The sequence below is a fragment of the Acanthisitta chloris genome, unplaced genomic scaffold, assembly GCF_000695815.1.
Source record: "Acanthisitta chloris isolate BGI_N310 unplaced genomic scaffold, ASM69581v1 scaffold23889, whole genome shotgun sequence".
Classification (NCBI taxonomy): Eukaryota; Metazoa; Chordata; class Aves; order Passeriformes; family Acanthisittidae; genus Acanthisitta; species Acanthisitta chloris.
In genome coordinates, this window is record NW_008690136.1 from 758 (window position 1) to 15,343 (window position 14,586).

At 40.7% G+C, this 14,586-nt stretch overlaps 2 protein-coding genes across 2 annotated transcripts in view; one reads left to right on the top strand and one right to left on the bottom strand.

The window, feature by feature from the left end:
- Positions 1–211: 211 nt before the first annotated feature.
- On the top strand, positions 212–7,018 carry BCCIP (BRCA2 and CDKN1A interacting protein; the record flags this gene model as incomplete). The annotated part of the gene is made up of 6 exons (XM_009081712.1): positions 212–286; positions 906–986; positions 2,050–2,142; positions 2,666–2,853; positions 4,283–4,460; positions 6,839–7,018. Coding segments are annotated over 6 exons (786 nt in total), but the record flags the coding sequence as incomplete, so codon positions are not given.
- A 560-nt stretch (positions 7,019–7,578) lies between these two features.
- The window catches only part of DHX32 (DEAH (Asp-Glu-Ala-His) box polypeptide 32), a gene marked incomplete at its 5' end in the record, with an annotated part of 25,887 nt that continues 18,879 nt past the window's right edge, over positions 7,579–14,586 (bottom strand). The window contains 5 exons of the mRNA XM_009081713.1: positions 7,579–7,771; positions 8,863–9,044; positions 9,880–10,070; positions 11,103–11,252; positions 12,366–12,557. Coding sequence (XP_009079961.1) covers positions 7,579–7,771; positions 8,863–9,044; positions 9,880–10,070; positions 11,103–11,252; positions 12,366–12,557 — 908 coding nt within the window. The remainder of the gene's footprint in view (positions 7,772–8,862; positions 9,045–9,879; positions 10,071–11,102; positions 11,253–12,365; positions 12,558–14,586) is intronic.

Consider the following 14,586-nt stretch of genomic DNA (forward strand, 5'->3'; position numbering starts at 1 on the left):
TTTGCAAGTTAGTTCAAAAAAGTGACTTTCACAGATGCTCTTTAAAGATGACAGAAGAAATGATAACTGTAGCCATTGCTGAAATTACTGAAATAAATCAGTTCAGTTTCTGGTGTTGATTATTACTGTGTTCAAGCTTCTTACAGTTTAACTTTGTTATGGTACAGCTTCTTGCCAAGTGTGTTTGATATTCTTTTTTACTGCTTCCTAGGAAGTGAATATTGAATTTGAAGCACATTCCATATCAGACAATGATTATAATGGGATAAAGAAGTTACTGCAACAGGTAATTTAACTGTTTGTTAGCTTAGCTGATATAGCTATAGATAAATAGTATCTAAAGACATCAGTTCACCTTCTTTGTATTAATTCATAGTTTTACTTTGGTTCAGCTCATAGAGATTAGTTACAGCCACAGTGAATGTGTCTCCTAAACCACAGTTTGAAGAACTTCATCCACTTCTTCTACAGTTTATGTAATCTTTCTGTTGTAGCATTAATTGTCAGAAAACCTCATTCCCTCTGAATCAGCTTCCTGGAGCCTTTTTTTTTTAAATTATCTGACAAAACAGACAGACAAGTGCTTTGTCTGTTCAAGGTGGCAGCTCCCCATCTTTTTTTGGCTGTTCCTGTTGTAAGCCTGTGCTCAGCAAACACTCAGGTCATACTGAGCTCCAGAGGATACCAGAGATGCAAAATCTCAATCTGCAGTATGTCCAGGAGCTGATTTTTAGTCTTTACAGTACTATATTGAAGGAAGTTAAATAAAAAAACTCAATAAATGGAAATTTAAAATGGAACAGAGTATTGCATAACAACTTAGAGGCTTTTCTGACTTGATTTTCTACTAAGTGGCCCATGAGGGATCAGGGCCTAAAACTTACTACTTGTTTCCTGTTTTCCAGTTGTTTCTAAAAGCTCCTGTTAACACTGCTGAGTTAACTGATATCTTGATACAACAGAACCATATTGGAAGTATTGTCAAGGTAAGACAGAATTTACATTTGTGAAGGAAGTTGAAATGACATAGTTTCTGTATTTCAGAAAGGAATACTGTCTAAATTATTTGCTTTCTTGCTTTGAGAATAACTCCTCCAAGGAAGCTGAAATTTTCCATGCCTACTTCCAACCAAAGTAGGAATTGGATTTGGTGGTGGTGGTGGTTTCTTTTTACATGTAGAAGGCTTTTCAGTCTCTGAATTTTGGGGTAGTAGAGTAGTAATACTGCTGAAAGTGCTGTGGAGAAGTTTGTTACCACCTCCATAAGAGACAGGACCTTGTGATGTCCCTGCATTCTCAGAAGGTGCAGAGATACTGACAAAACCACCCTGTGTGCAGCTTCTTTTCATGCAGAATTCTTTGGGCAGAGGAAGGTGTCCTGAAATGGGTCCTGAACAAGCCGTGCTGTGGTAGTGGAGCACTCTGCAGAGGCTCCTGAGATGCTCCTGGCTGAGGAAGCTGCTCAGTGCTGTACAGTGCTCCAGGTGTCATGGCCACATTGCTTTCAAACCCCAACATCTGCCCCCACTGTGCTGTTGTACCATGGGATCATTGCTGTGCATTCCTTTTTTGCCCTGTGCCAACAGTTTTTCTGCCCAAATTTACTCCAGTCCTTCCATTCCCAATATATTCCCAAACTTTTTCATGATGGGGTTTTGTTGAGCTTTTTGTTTCACTCTCCAGCAAAGCTTTGTTGCTCTGTGGTTCTCAAGACGTTGCAGGTTTTTGTTAGAAACTGAACAAAATTGGTTTTACTTAAGATATTGCCATCCCTTGTAGTGAGATGCTGCTTACTAAATGTGAGCTATCAAACTTTAGTGCCTTTCAAGAGCCCCTGCTGTAGAAGATGCATGACCTGGATCTGTATCTGGCTGGCTCTGAGCACACCAAGACGTTCAGTGATGCAGCACTGGATTTCTGGTTGTGTTTGTCCACATTGCCTCCATGGTTGTCATCTGCTCAGCATCTCCTGCAAAGAAAAACACCTTTGGCTGCAGAGTGCAAATAGAATGTCAAGATGAGTTGTTGCTTTTCTCTTTTGTTAAACAGCAAGCAGAAGTCCAGGAAGACAACAGTGATGATGACGAAGACGATGATGAAGTGTTTGGTTTTATAAGCTGCTTGAACTTAACAGAAAGGAAGGTCGGTATTGCTTGGTAACATCTAGTCAGTAATAAATGAGACTGCATCCTGCTTGCTTCACTGTTTAACAAGCCTGGACAGCTGGGTCAGGATTTGAATTCCACTGTGGAGGATTAGGGTTGTAAAATTGCACATCGCTTAACTTTCTGTTGGATCTAGTAACTCGCTGAAGGTCAAACACATAACAAAGAATGGAATAGAGAGTTAAAACTAGTCTAATAATTCCAGGGTATCTGTGCTGTCAGTCTCTGGTATTGCTTTACTTTCATCTCCCTCAGCTTTGGAGTTTTGCTGTGGAATGCACTGGTGTTGCAGCTCCTCTCTGTTTCTAACAGTTAACAACCTCTGTTTGCCCTCAGTTCAGGGTTGGTAAGGGATTCCAGAGAAACTGTGCAGTGCTGCGGAGGCTGCTTAAGGAAATTGCCACTAGGCCTGTAGGAAATCCCCTTGAAGTTGATATCCATGATTTTCTTGTGCAAACAGTTGTTCTATGAGGTAAAGAAAACATCCCATTTGATTGTAGGGTACCCAGTGTGCTGAGCAGATCAAAGAGCTGGTTCTGAGCCGCTGTGAGAAGAGCTGTGAGCAGCACATGGTTGAACAACTGAGCAAACTCCTGAACGACAGCACAAAGCCTGTGGGACTGATACTGAGTGAGAGGTTCATCAATGTTCCACCACAGATTGCTCTGCCCATGCACCAGCAGCTTCAGTAAGTTTGGCTGGGGTTTTTGCCATGATGGTGAATAGTGCTTTTTCTTCATATTTTCTCAGAAATCTTACATATATAGAACTATGTTAAGGCAGGTGATACTATAGATACAAGTAAGATATGAGCAGAAAACGTTATTTTTGTCGGTGCTTTTCTAGTACAGAAGTAGCTGGGTGTGTGCTGTAGTTTATCTTTGTATGGTAGATTATTTTCATATTGATCTAGGAAAATTTAAAAGTGTGAACTTTTATAGCATGCTGCTAATACGCAGCTTGGATGTTTCTGTTTGTGCCTGACTCTGGAATGGAGGATTTGGATTGAGGCTTATAAGGTGGATGAGTTCTGGCCTATTAAAAACATACTCAGTGTTTTGATTAGTTTGAAGTGAATGAGTAAAGCAGGTTAGGTGCTGGTTAATCTCTACCAGTTCTTGGATTGATCATAGAATCATAGAATTTTAGGGGTTGGAATGGACCTTACAGATGATAAAATGGGTGACAGTAAATAAATGAATCCAGGGACACCTCCCACCAGAGCAGGTTGCTCAAGGCTCATCCAACCTGGCTGTGAACACTGCCAGGGTTGGGGCAGCCACAGCCTCCCTGGGCAACCTGGGACAGTGTCTCACCACTCTCACAGGGAAAACCTCTGCCTAAGATCTAATCTAAAGTTCCCTCTTTCAATTTCTCCCCATTCCTCCTTGTCCTGTCCCTGCAGTTCCTAACACAGATCCCTCTGCAGCTTCCCTGGAGCCCCTTCAGCTCCTGGAGGTTGCTCTGAGGTCTCCACACAACCTTCTCTTCTCTCATGTGCAATGACATTAGAAGTCAGATGAAGTTGACTCCTGGCTCATTTAAACAGACCTTTGAGGAATTGCTAACATGTCTGTAGGGTTGATCAGGAAGGTTTTTAGAGGAGGAAATGAGGTGCCTGAAGGCTCAGCTGTGAGGTTTACCACTAGCACAGCACTTGCTACAGGTCAAATTCAGATCTCAGCCTCTTTGTCTGGAAGGTTTTGGAGTATTGCAGTGACAACATATGTGACACAAGGGTGGGCAAGAGTCTTTCTGGCTCTTCAGTTGTAATTCCTCATGGAAGTGATAGTGTGATGTCTCTTCAGGACAGTTGCACTGAGAATCATTTCAGACTCTACCAGGGACAAGATTCTGGGAAAAAGGCTTATCCTGTGAGGTGTGGAAAAAGATCCATACTTTTATTATTTTAAAGTACAAATAGTGCATTTATGTCCTAGGAATGCACATGCAAAGGTTGTTTTCTGAATCACCTGTGAAAGAATAAGCTGCAATATATATATCCTTCCTATACTAATAGATTGCAAGGTTTACTTGGACACTTGTTCAGGATTAAAGTTGTGCTTGTAAACATAGTTTTAAATTGTGCAAATGTGTAAACATTTATTTTCCTTTAGGAAAGAACTGACTGAGGCACAGAGAACAAACAAACCTTGTGGAAAGTGCCACTATTACCTTCTTATCAGCAAGACCTTTACAGAAGCCACAAAGAGCAAATCAAAGAAGAGGGAAGGGAGAAACCAGCCAAAGGAGGAATTAATGTTTGCAAATGCAGAGGAAGAATTCTTCTATGAGGTAACATATGGGATTCTTTTCACTTAAAAGGTGTATTTTTCTTTACATATCAGCAAAAAAATAAAAGGTGTTTAACCTTAAATTCAAGGGGAGCTTTTAACAAGGGGTGATCACAAATCTTTTAAAGTTAAATCCAGGGGGTTTTGGTATTGAGAGAAGAGCAAGCAAGCTATTTTTGTATTGTTTTATCTGTTTCCTTCTGGATACCTGTTAGTTTCAAAAAATGCTCAGGATAAAAAACTTCAGAAGACCCAAACAAGTAGCTATCACTTCCTTTTTCTGTGTCTATTCTACTCAGGACAAGTATATTAATAAAAAGTGCTAAAATACTGAGCTAAAAACACTGCTTCCTATTTCCTAAGGCAACCTATACAATTCTGCTGATTCCAAGCCAAATCAGGTGAGGGGAAGTTGCAGGGAATTAAATTAAAAATGTGCTTTGAGATGCAAAGAATTTTTCATTGTTCTTCTTTTTTTCCCCCAAAGCTTTAAAAATACCATTCAACAACATTATTGCTTTGTCAAGAGACCATTATTTTTCATCTCTGGCAGTGCCTACAGGAGAAAGCACTTGCACATGCATCGTGTGCTTAATGGCAAAGGTTTCTGTGTGTAATCATTCTTGGCTCTGTGTTGGAGGCTGTGATAGGGCTGTAATTTTATTTCTTGGGGAGGAGAATAATGTGAGTGGATGAATTCATGGTGGAAGTGTTGTAGCCTCTATGCACTGACAAGTTTGGGATTTTCCCTTTGTGTTCCTGCCCCAGCAGCTGAACCAACTGAATATGGACATGTGATTGAAGAGCTGACAGGGAAAACCTGTGATGTCCATAGGTGTCACATTCCACAAGGCCCATTTTGTGTTTACCTCTGCTTTGGTACTTCAAGTGGCACTTTAAAGGCTATTCCTGTGCTTTCAGCTCAATTGCAATAACTTTCAGCTCAAGTGGGTAGGCCCAAACTGAACATGCTTCTCTTTTTAACAGGTTTTGTTGTGTTTTGGTTTTTTTAAATTACTTTTAAATATTATGGGGGTTTATTAGATTAAGTGGATCTCTGTAATTAATGTGTGTGTGGTAAATCAGTGCTGGAGTGAATATACTCCCTCATCACACATAATGGCAATTAGATTGCCATAAAATGGTATTAAACATGGTGAGGAAGGCACTTGGAGCCATATAAACCAGACAGAAGCCTTTCTGCACTTGGCAGTTCCTGGTGCTTTATTCTGTTCCTGATAGTGGTATTGAGGGAGCAGATAAAAAATCTGTTACACCCAAACTTGGAGTTGATTAAAGGTTTTGGGCCTGCGTTGCTCAAACTGTTTGTTCTTGGGCAAAGCCACTCCACTCAATTAATCTGGTGGTTCTTCCAAAATCATATTTACAGCCTTGGGATACTGTTGTAAATAGCAAACCTAAAAAGAGAATGGATCTTAACTTTCTCAACAAAGGGAAGTGATTAGCCAAGTTTTTCTACTTGATGGTTCAGCTCCTACTTCTTCATCTGACATGTGTGAGAACTAGAAACATTTGTTAGGTGAGTTTTTCCAATCCATCAGGCATTCTGTCTAGAAAAGCTAATAAAAAGGGACTTTGTATGCAGTATATAGCCTTGAAAAGAAATAATACACAGTACAGACACCTGCCTGTTTGAAAGAGCATGAATGTCTTTCAGTGGTTCTGACCATCTAGAGCCTTCCCAAGAGATTGGTGCCCATCCCCTTCATGTTTGATTTCTCCTGGCAGTGTGAGAGGATTACTCTGCCTCATATTCTTACAGATGTGGTGATTTGTAGGACTCTGAGCAGTTTTCGGTGTAAGCCATGGAAGCAGCAGAGCCTGTTCACTGCCTCAGGCTTCCCACACATTGCCCACACCAAGCTTTCGTCTTCCATGCAGACTCTGTTCTACCTCTACTCTCTTGCTGTTCCTTTTGTCTGGGTTTTGGCTGATCTGCTCGTTCTCAGCATTATGCAGTGGTTTGCTCTTGTTCCAGGGCTGAAGGTCTGTTAAGAGCCTGATGTTGCTGTTACTGGTCAAAGATCCCTGCTAGTTGCACAGTGGATCCTAAGGTTTGGCCTTTCTTACTGTGATCTTATGGAATGAGATGCTGCCTTAAACCCATCTGGAATGAGGCATAGACTATAATTCATGTTAGAATTTAAGAGGAATTACATAAATTCTGTGAAAAACAGTTTAAAACACTTAATAGTGGATTCTTTTCTAGGTCTTTTTGGTTTACCTTTCGAGAGGGCAGAAAACTTCTTAATAAGCCTTGGGCAGAATAAGTTCATTATTTTTGCTTTGTTTAGCTGGTATATTGTCGTGATGCTGATTACAAATTGTGATCTGAGTGCATTCATTCCTGTTGTTTAGAAAGCCCTTCTGAAGTTCAGCTACTCCGTGCAAGAGGAAAGCGACACCTGCTTGGGTGGCAGATGGTCCTTTGATGATGTACCAATGAAGCCTTTGAGGACTGTTATGATAGTTCCAGCTGATGGAATGAACGTGATTATGGATAAACTCAAAGACTATCTCTCAGTCTGAACTTTACCTGCAGACACCAGGTTTTCACAAAGAATTCTGGCTTCACATTGTTTCCAGGAGGCTGATGTTGGGTTAGTGCATTTGTGCTGTTCAGATACTTCTTCTGGACAGCTGAAAATGTCCATCAAACTGGTATTTTTTAATACTGCTTGTTATTTGACTTTGGCATCATAATTAATCAGTCAATAAAAACCCAATGTCGAAAGGAAACTTGGAAGTTCTGCTCAGTATATTGAAATATATATATTTAATATAGATAATGCATAATATAAGTATATATGTGTATATATAATATATAAAGATAGAATCTGAAATATGTAAGTATATATAATATATAAATGTACTTATTTATTTCAGATTATATATAATATATAAGTTTATCTTTTTAGTCATGTATTTTTGTATGTGAATAATGTACACAACTCCTTTGGCTGAGAAAAGTGCTTTTTCTTTGTTTCTTCTGTTAAACACATTTATGCCCTAGGTTTGACACAATTACATGGGCTAGGATGTGTTGCATATGTTGTTTTTATTTGTGCTTGTCCAATATGTGATGGTTCAGCCTAAAATCACTGGATAACACATCTCTGTTCAGAGGGAGTTTGGGGAAATTCTTCATTTTCTTTGTTGTCATTGGTGGTTTTCTGTTTCTCCTTCATGGCTGAAACAGGTGACAAGTGGTTGATCACTTCCTGCAGAATATCCTTACTTTCACTAGGAGGAAGGTTGCTGAAATAATACTGAGGCACCAGCTCCACAAATCTGGGGAGGAAATGAAAGAAAAGATTATTATTATTACTGTTATTTTTAATTGAATTTTTGAAGTGTTTTGAATTGGATTTGAATGTTTGAACAACTCATTCAAGCCTTGTACAACATACAGCCACAAAGTTGGTATTTCAACCCAAACCTTGCTGCAAATAACCCAAATTCTCTGCAAGGTGAGCAGCAGTTTGTGCTTGCAGTGGACTTGCATTTCATACACAGTCTGCTCTCGAGGTGCTTGTTCAGTTCTCAGTGCTGCTGATTGCATGAAAGAGTCATTTTCCTGAGTTTGAACAGATTGGTTCAATGACATCATGGAAAAGGCTCTCCCATAAACATGGAGAATAGAAAAGATAGAGCTGTGAAATGTATATTCTCTGTGTAAAGTGATTTTTGCAGGAGGGAAACTGTATTCTCTTCTTGAATCCATAAACAGTTGAGAGGGGATGATTTAGCTGGCTGGGTACAGAAAACATGTTGAGAAAGAGAGATTTGCCGGAAAATAGGTTTTTCAGGCAACAAAGATATTTCCAGCTAGATTAATGTATGAGAACACTGCTCTGTTAACTCTTCCTGAATTGTTTTCTCTTTGAAACTTTTGCGGTTTATAAGGTGTTTTTTCCTTCAATTGATTACAGTTCCAGTGGCAGATAGTGAGACTTGCTGCAGTACTTGAACAACAACACGTCAGGAAATAGAGAAAACTGACTGAAATCATGTTTTGTTTTGCAGAAAAAGAGGAATAAGGGTCTGAGATCACAACTCTTCCCTTTTTTTAAGAGTTCTGAGCTTTAATTCAGTGAGTGTTTTGGAGGAAAATGAAGGTATCAAGCAAAGCCACCCACAGTGACAGAACAATAGTGGCATAACATTTATCCCACATATATTCACTAGTGAATATTAAAAGTCTGAAAAGCAACAATTTCTTTGCCCTTCCAGTGATGCCAGCTCCTCTTGCTTCGCTAGGTATGAAGGTTGTGCTTTCCTCTTACGCCTATTTTACTGATTTATTCATTTTTAACCCCCCAAAGTGATGGTTTTGTGGTCGAGGTAGGAGTGGAGAAACAGTTTGAGCATTGTTAACTCACAGGTCAGGTGAGATCTCGGAGACGACTCTGATGGAATTGCCTTCTGAGATACTAAACTCATGGAACAAAACCCACTCAGGAATCCTTCTGGTGTTGTAATAGGATGAGAAGGGATGGAGCTGGGCCACTTGTCTGTGTGCTAGCATTAAGTAGTTACCTGAGCCATCTACATCACGAGCAATCTAAACAGAAAAATGCAGAGAGTTATCCATGCTGAACTGAACAGTGTTTGACTTTATATTAAAACCAGAAATTAAAATTGCCCTCAGATACTTTCGACTCGAGAGGCTAAACCTCTTCCCAAATTTCTGTGGGAAAGGTAGGGGTTGGATAGTGTGAAATGAGGCTTAAAGTAAATGTTGATATGTGTATTTGAAAGGAAACCTCAACAAATGAGGTCAAGCCTGTACACTGAGTATCTGAACTTGTCTTTGAAAGTGAAAATATATATATTCTTAAAGAATTATAAGGGTTTAAAATACAGTGTGTAGCAGAGCCCTTGAAATGTGTGGCAGTTTGGAGAGGTCATTCTTGTGTTGAGATGGAGCAGAGAGATGTGAATGAAAATGTGTTCAAGTGGAAGTAAATTGATCTCTCTTGTTTGTCTTTACAGTTACACTTAGAGTGCTTGGTTGAGATCAAGCTGTGTATTATGTACACCTAAATATATTCAGGTCATTTCTCTCTTTCCAGAGTGGTTCCACAAAAACATCTTCAAGAAGGAGATAATGTCTGAGAGAATATTAGGAGTTAAGAAGTATTTTGAGGTAAAAGAGTTCTCTGAGTGAGAGGCATATTGACAGTTCTCTTACTGTGTGAAGTGTGTGGGCTCCATGCTGTGAGAGCTAACCCCAGGGAAAAGATGGGAGTGGGCACAAATGTTTGATACACTGGGGAAAAAAATGGTTTTTATCCTTCCTGGTGATCAGGAGGTTTCACTACCAAACTTAAGATCTCTGAAATCATTCTATCTACTTTAACAATGCAGTAAGATGAAACCACGGTGTTTTTCCTTACGTGCATGAAGTAACCAGATAAGAGAGCTTTCTTTATGCCCAGCACATTGGCTTTGGATCCAAAGTCTGGCTCTGAAATGGGCAGTTCAATGCGCCTCATAATCTCCACTAGTTCAGCTCTGATAACTTCTGCCATCCTCAGTGCAGAGCAGCTTAGGAAGTAATCACGACACCATTTCTCATTACTGAGCTCTGTGGAGGAAGAAACAGCATTTTGGCTTAAAGCAGAGCCTTGTTGATAGGTGCTGTCCCCAGAGATACTGCTCTGGGAAATGCTTTTTGGTGCAATAGACTAAAGAACATTTTGGAGCAAGTAGCTGTGTCAGAACTGCCTGAAATTCTGGTAATGAGCCATACAGGCAGCTTAGGCTCATTGATGCTGCTTGTAAAGTAAGTGGGCAATACTTGGTATCCTTACTTAGTTTTATAGAACTTTAGCTATTTCTGTCTGAATAAAATCCCTTATTTGGGCTGTTAAAAGTAATAACTTCCAAGAGAATAAGTAGCAACACTATTTTTTCAGGCCTTCTGGATTCAGGGCTGGATGTGGAGCTGAAGTCAGATCTGTAGTGCTGGTAAAGGACAGGTTCTCTTGGACCTCCCTTCAGCATTCAGCATGACTGAATGGGAAACATTCCTACTTTTCCTGTCCAAAGGTTTTACCTAGTGTGTGCAGATTTATCACTGCAGTCTCTAAGCACTGGAATTGGGCGAAATGAACCAGACCAAGATGTTTGAGCACAGAAAATGCTGTGCAGAGCTTCTCTGCTGTACAGTCCAGTGGTTTTTATTTGGTTTCCTGTAAATCTGAACTGTACTCCTTTTGATTTTTCCCTTAAACATTCCTTTCAGTTGACAGCTCCCAAACCCACCAGAATTGTTGGGCTGCTGGGGGAATCAAGGCCCTTCTGATCTGTGTTTATGTCCTTTCACATCTTAAGTACACAGTGTCACATCAAATGACAACTGGAATGGTGCTTATGTGTCCCTGTTGGATGAGGTACACTGTCCTAGGTCATTTTCAGTGAGTTAATTAACTAAAACTAATGATCATTAGCAGTAGCTACTCAGAGGTTTCTCCCTGTGTTCAGCAGTTCTAGAAGGAATCATTCAAAAAGGGTTTGTGAGCTAGATGCTAACAAAAACCAATCAGATCTTTATTTTATTTTGGTTTGTTTTCCAAATTAGTTCCAATGTGCTTTGTTTCACTCTGGGCACATTTACCTTGGTTTGTGGGGTTTGCTGCAGCTTCCTTGAAGGCGTTGAAGACATTGATGAGAGTAAAGTGATCTCCTGCAGGGTGTGAGAACCTTCTCCAGCAAGTCACAGCAATCTCCTCTGTCCCAGGAGGTCCATGTAAGAAGCAATTAGGAGCTTAGAAAGAAATCAAGCCACTGGTTATTAAGACACACAGAGTTAACTCCACCAGTATTTTTGGGTTTTTCTTTCCTCAGTTTCCTTTAGTCTCCACAGTTGGATTGCTGCTGAGGAACTGAACCTACTGCATTCACTAAGGCTTAATTTTTGTGGATGTCCTTTCAGGCTCTTGTTTAGTTAATCTGTGCTGCAAACACAAAGGGAGGTGAGCACCTTTCTCCTAGACTGATGCCAAAAAGGCTTCATAATGGCACAGTCCAATTTAGCCAGAATCCAAGCATATGGGTATTTAATATAGAAAGAAACTAAATCTATGGATGTAATGCCTTAATTTGCCCCTGTATGTTGAAGTTTGTGCCTTCCAGTTACTGAAAATCAGCCCAGCTTGAGCATAAAAAGTTGTGCTATAAGGAGAACAACTAATGCAGCTTGGTGTCCTGTGGAGTCATGTCCTTGTTACCTCAGACTCCAAGGTTATGTTAGTTTTATAACATACTCGAAGTAGAGAGACAAGATCACAAAGTAATTATTTGTAGATGTACAGTTCAATGTTGTTTTTAGTTAGAACTTCCCCCCAGGAGAGGTTTAGGTTGAACATTAGGAGGAATTTCTTCCCAGAAAGGGTGATTAGACAATGGATTGTGCTATCCAGGGAGGAGGTGGAGTCACCATCCCTGGAGGGGTTTAAGGACAGACTGGACATGGCACTTAGTGCCATCGTGTTAGGTCACAGGTTGGACTCAGTGATTTCAGAGGTATTTTCCAACCTTAATGTTTCTGTGATTCTGTAATTTGCTGCTCCAGTCTGTATCAAATGTAGATTAATATGGCATAAAAGGTTCATTTTGAAGGGCTGTTCCTGACAAAAGGCTGGAAGCTAATGGGCAGCTGAAGCATGGAAATGAAGTGCTGCTTAGGAATTCATCACTCGTGTTTCATTGCATACCAAGTCAAGGTTTAAACAGCCAAAGATATTAATATACTTGAAATAAGCAGGATGAGAATAACAAAAGTTTGGGTTTGGGTTGCCTGTGTGGATAGAATTGGAAAGAGTCTGCCTGGATTTGGCAGGTGGCACAAGCCATGCAGTAGGAGGTGATTTATGAGTACCTGTTACCATGGCTGCAATGGTGAGCATTTCATCCACACACTCAAATTCACAGGAAGCCAGAATGGACTTGGACAGCTGTGGGTCCAGGGGAAATTCTGACATAATAATTCCAAATTCAGAAAGGTTTCCATCGTTATCCAGGGCTGCTAGATAATCAAGGTCTTCTAGAGCCTGCATCAGGCTTTCAGGAGCTGAGGAAAGAAGAAAGAGAATTCAAACTGACTACATAGAAATGAATGTCTGAATTCTCATGATAATATTTCAGTTGTGTATTTCCTGTGTGAAAGTGATAGAATTCAACTTCTTCTATTTGAAGTAAAAGTAATAGATGAATGGAAGGCTGAGAACATTCTGGAGGAAGAAATAAGAGATAACGATCACAGAATCATCTAGGTTGGAGGAGACCTCTAAGATCATCAAGTCCAACCATTAACCTGTCACTGCTGGAGCCCCTAAACCCTAAACCAGATCCTCCAGTGGCAGGTCCAGATGCCTCTTAAACACCTCCAGGGGTGGTGACTCCACCACCTCCCTGGGCAATATCCCAGTGCCTGAACACCCTCACAGGGAAAACATTTCTCTTAACATCCAATCTGACTCTGCCTGGCTCAGCTCAAGGCCATTCCCTCTAGTCCTCTCCCTGCAGCCCTGGCAGGACACACATCTCCCAACTCTCTCCAGCCCTGGCAGGAGTTGCAGAGAGCCAGGAGGTCACCCCTGAGCCTCTTCTCCAGGCTGACCAAGCCCAACTCCCTCAGCCCTTGCCCATGTGCTCTGCTCTTTGCTGCCCTCGTTGCCCTTGGCTGGACTCGCTCAGTGCCTCTATGTCCTTTGGGCAGTGAGTGCCCAAAGCTGAGCACAGCACTGAGCCTCCAAACTGTGTCAAAACTCCTTCCACTATTGGCAGCCTTCTGGTATTCTTCTGTGTGCGTTTTGCTCCTTTTAAAGAGTAATGGTCATGTTTGAGAGGTGCTGAGAGATAAGAGAACAGCTCTAGGAAAGAGCTTTTTAACCAAAAAGCAAGCAATTACAGATGTTTTAACTGCCTTATTTCTGCAGGTATTTGGCATTTTATTTTAATTATTTTTTTAAAACATAGTTTCTGATGATGCCAGAAGAAAAATGGGAATGTAGTAAAAGAAAATGTCTCCCTAGAAATTGGCTGTGCTTTCTCACTCCACAAAATTAAATGTTCAATTTTCTCTTATTGTAGGTCATAACTTCCTTACAACCTCCACTGGCAGAAGTGAGAACAGTGAGGCAGAAAAAATAATTTAATGAGTGAATATAGGAGAATAATTAAGTAGACTAAGAGACTAATTTGGGGGGGGGAAAGGAGGAAATAAGTGAATTTGAGCAGCACAGGGAGAAGGGAGCATGAGTATGAGATGGATTGAATGGAGGCAAACACTGAGGGATAGCATGGGTTAAAGTTGAGTGTTTAATGGGGTCTGAGAGGTGAAAGCAGAGGAGAATCTGAAGTGAAGTGATACGGTTTATATTTCCGATGCTAAAGAGTGAAGTCCTGCCAGGAGTGTTTGGGAGGAAGGTTTGCTTCTGCTTTTTGAGCACTGTATCTAGTTCTGGGCCGGTCACTGCAAGAAGGACATTGAGGGGCTGAGTGTGTCCAGAGAAGAGCAACAAGGCTGGTGGAGGGTCTGGAACACAAGTGCTATGAGGAGAGGCTGAGGGAGATGATGGTGTTTAGCCTGGTGTTAATTGTTCAATTAAGTCACTTTCAACCAATGGCATATTAAGCTTATTGTCTGGGGAGAACCTCCTCAAGTTATATGTGTTTCTTCCTCTTTCAGGGGTGAGGGTGAATGAAAACAACCCTCAGGATCAGAAGGTACAGAAAATGGGTTATACACACAGACACAAAAGCACCTTTTTCATCACTGATTGTTGCACCTCATCAGTCATTTCTCATTAGACCCCAGAAGGGCTTTTGCAGTAGCTCTTGTGAAGCTGGATGGGAGTAAATAGCAAAGGAGTGTGACCAAGTATCTTGCTGAATTTCTCCATTGCCATTGTTTTTTCCCTATTTTTCTCTTGGATTTCTGCATCTGAGGCAGTGGAGACAGAACCACCTTATGAACCCCTTAACCATTTACTATTATTCACTGCTTTCAGCACTCATAGGTGAAAGTGAAGCTTTTCAGTGACTTTTTTCCAGGTTTTGAAAAAATTAATCTGAAGTGTTATCTCAGTGTTTGTCCT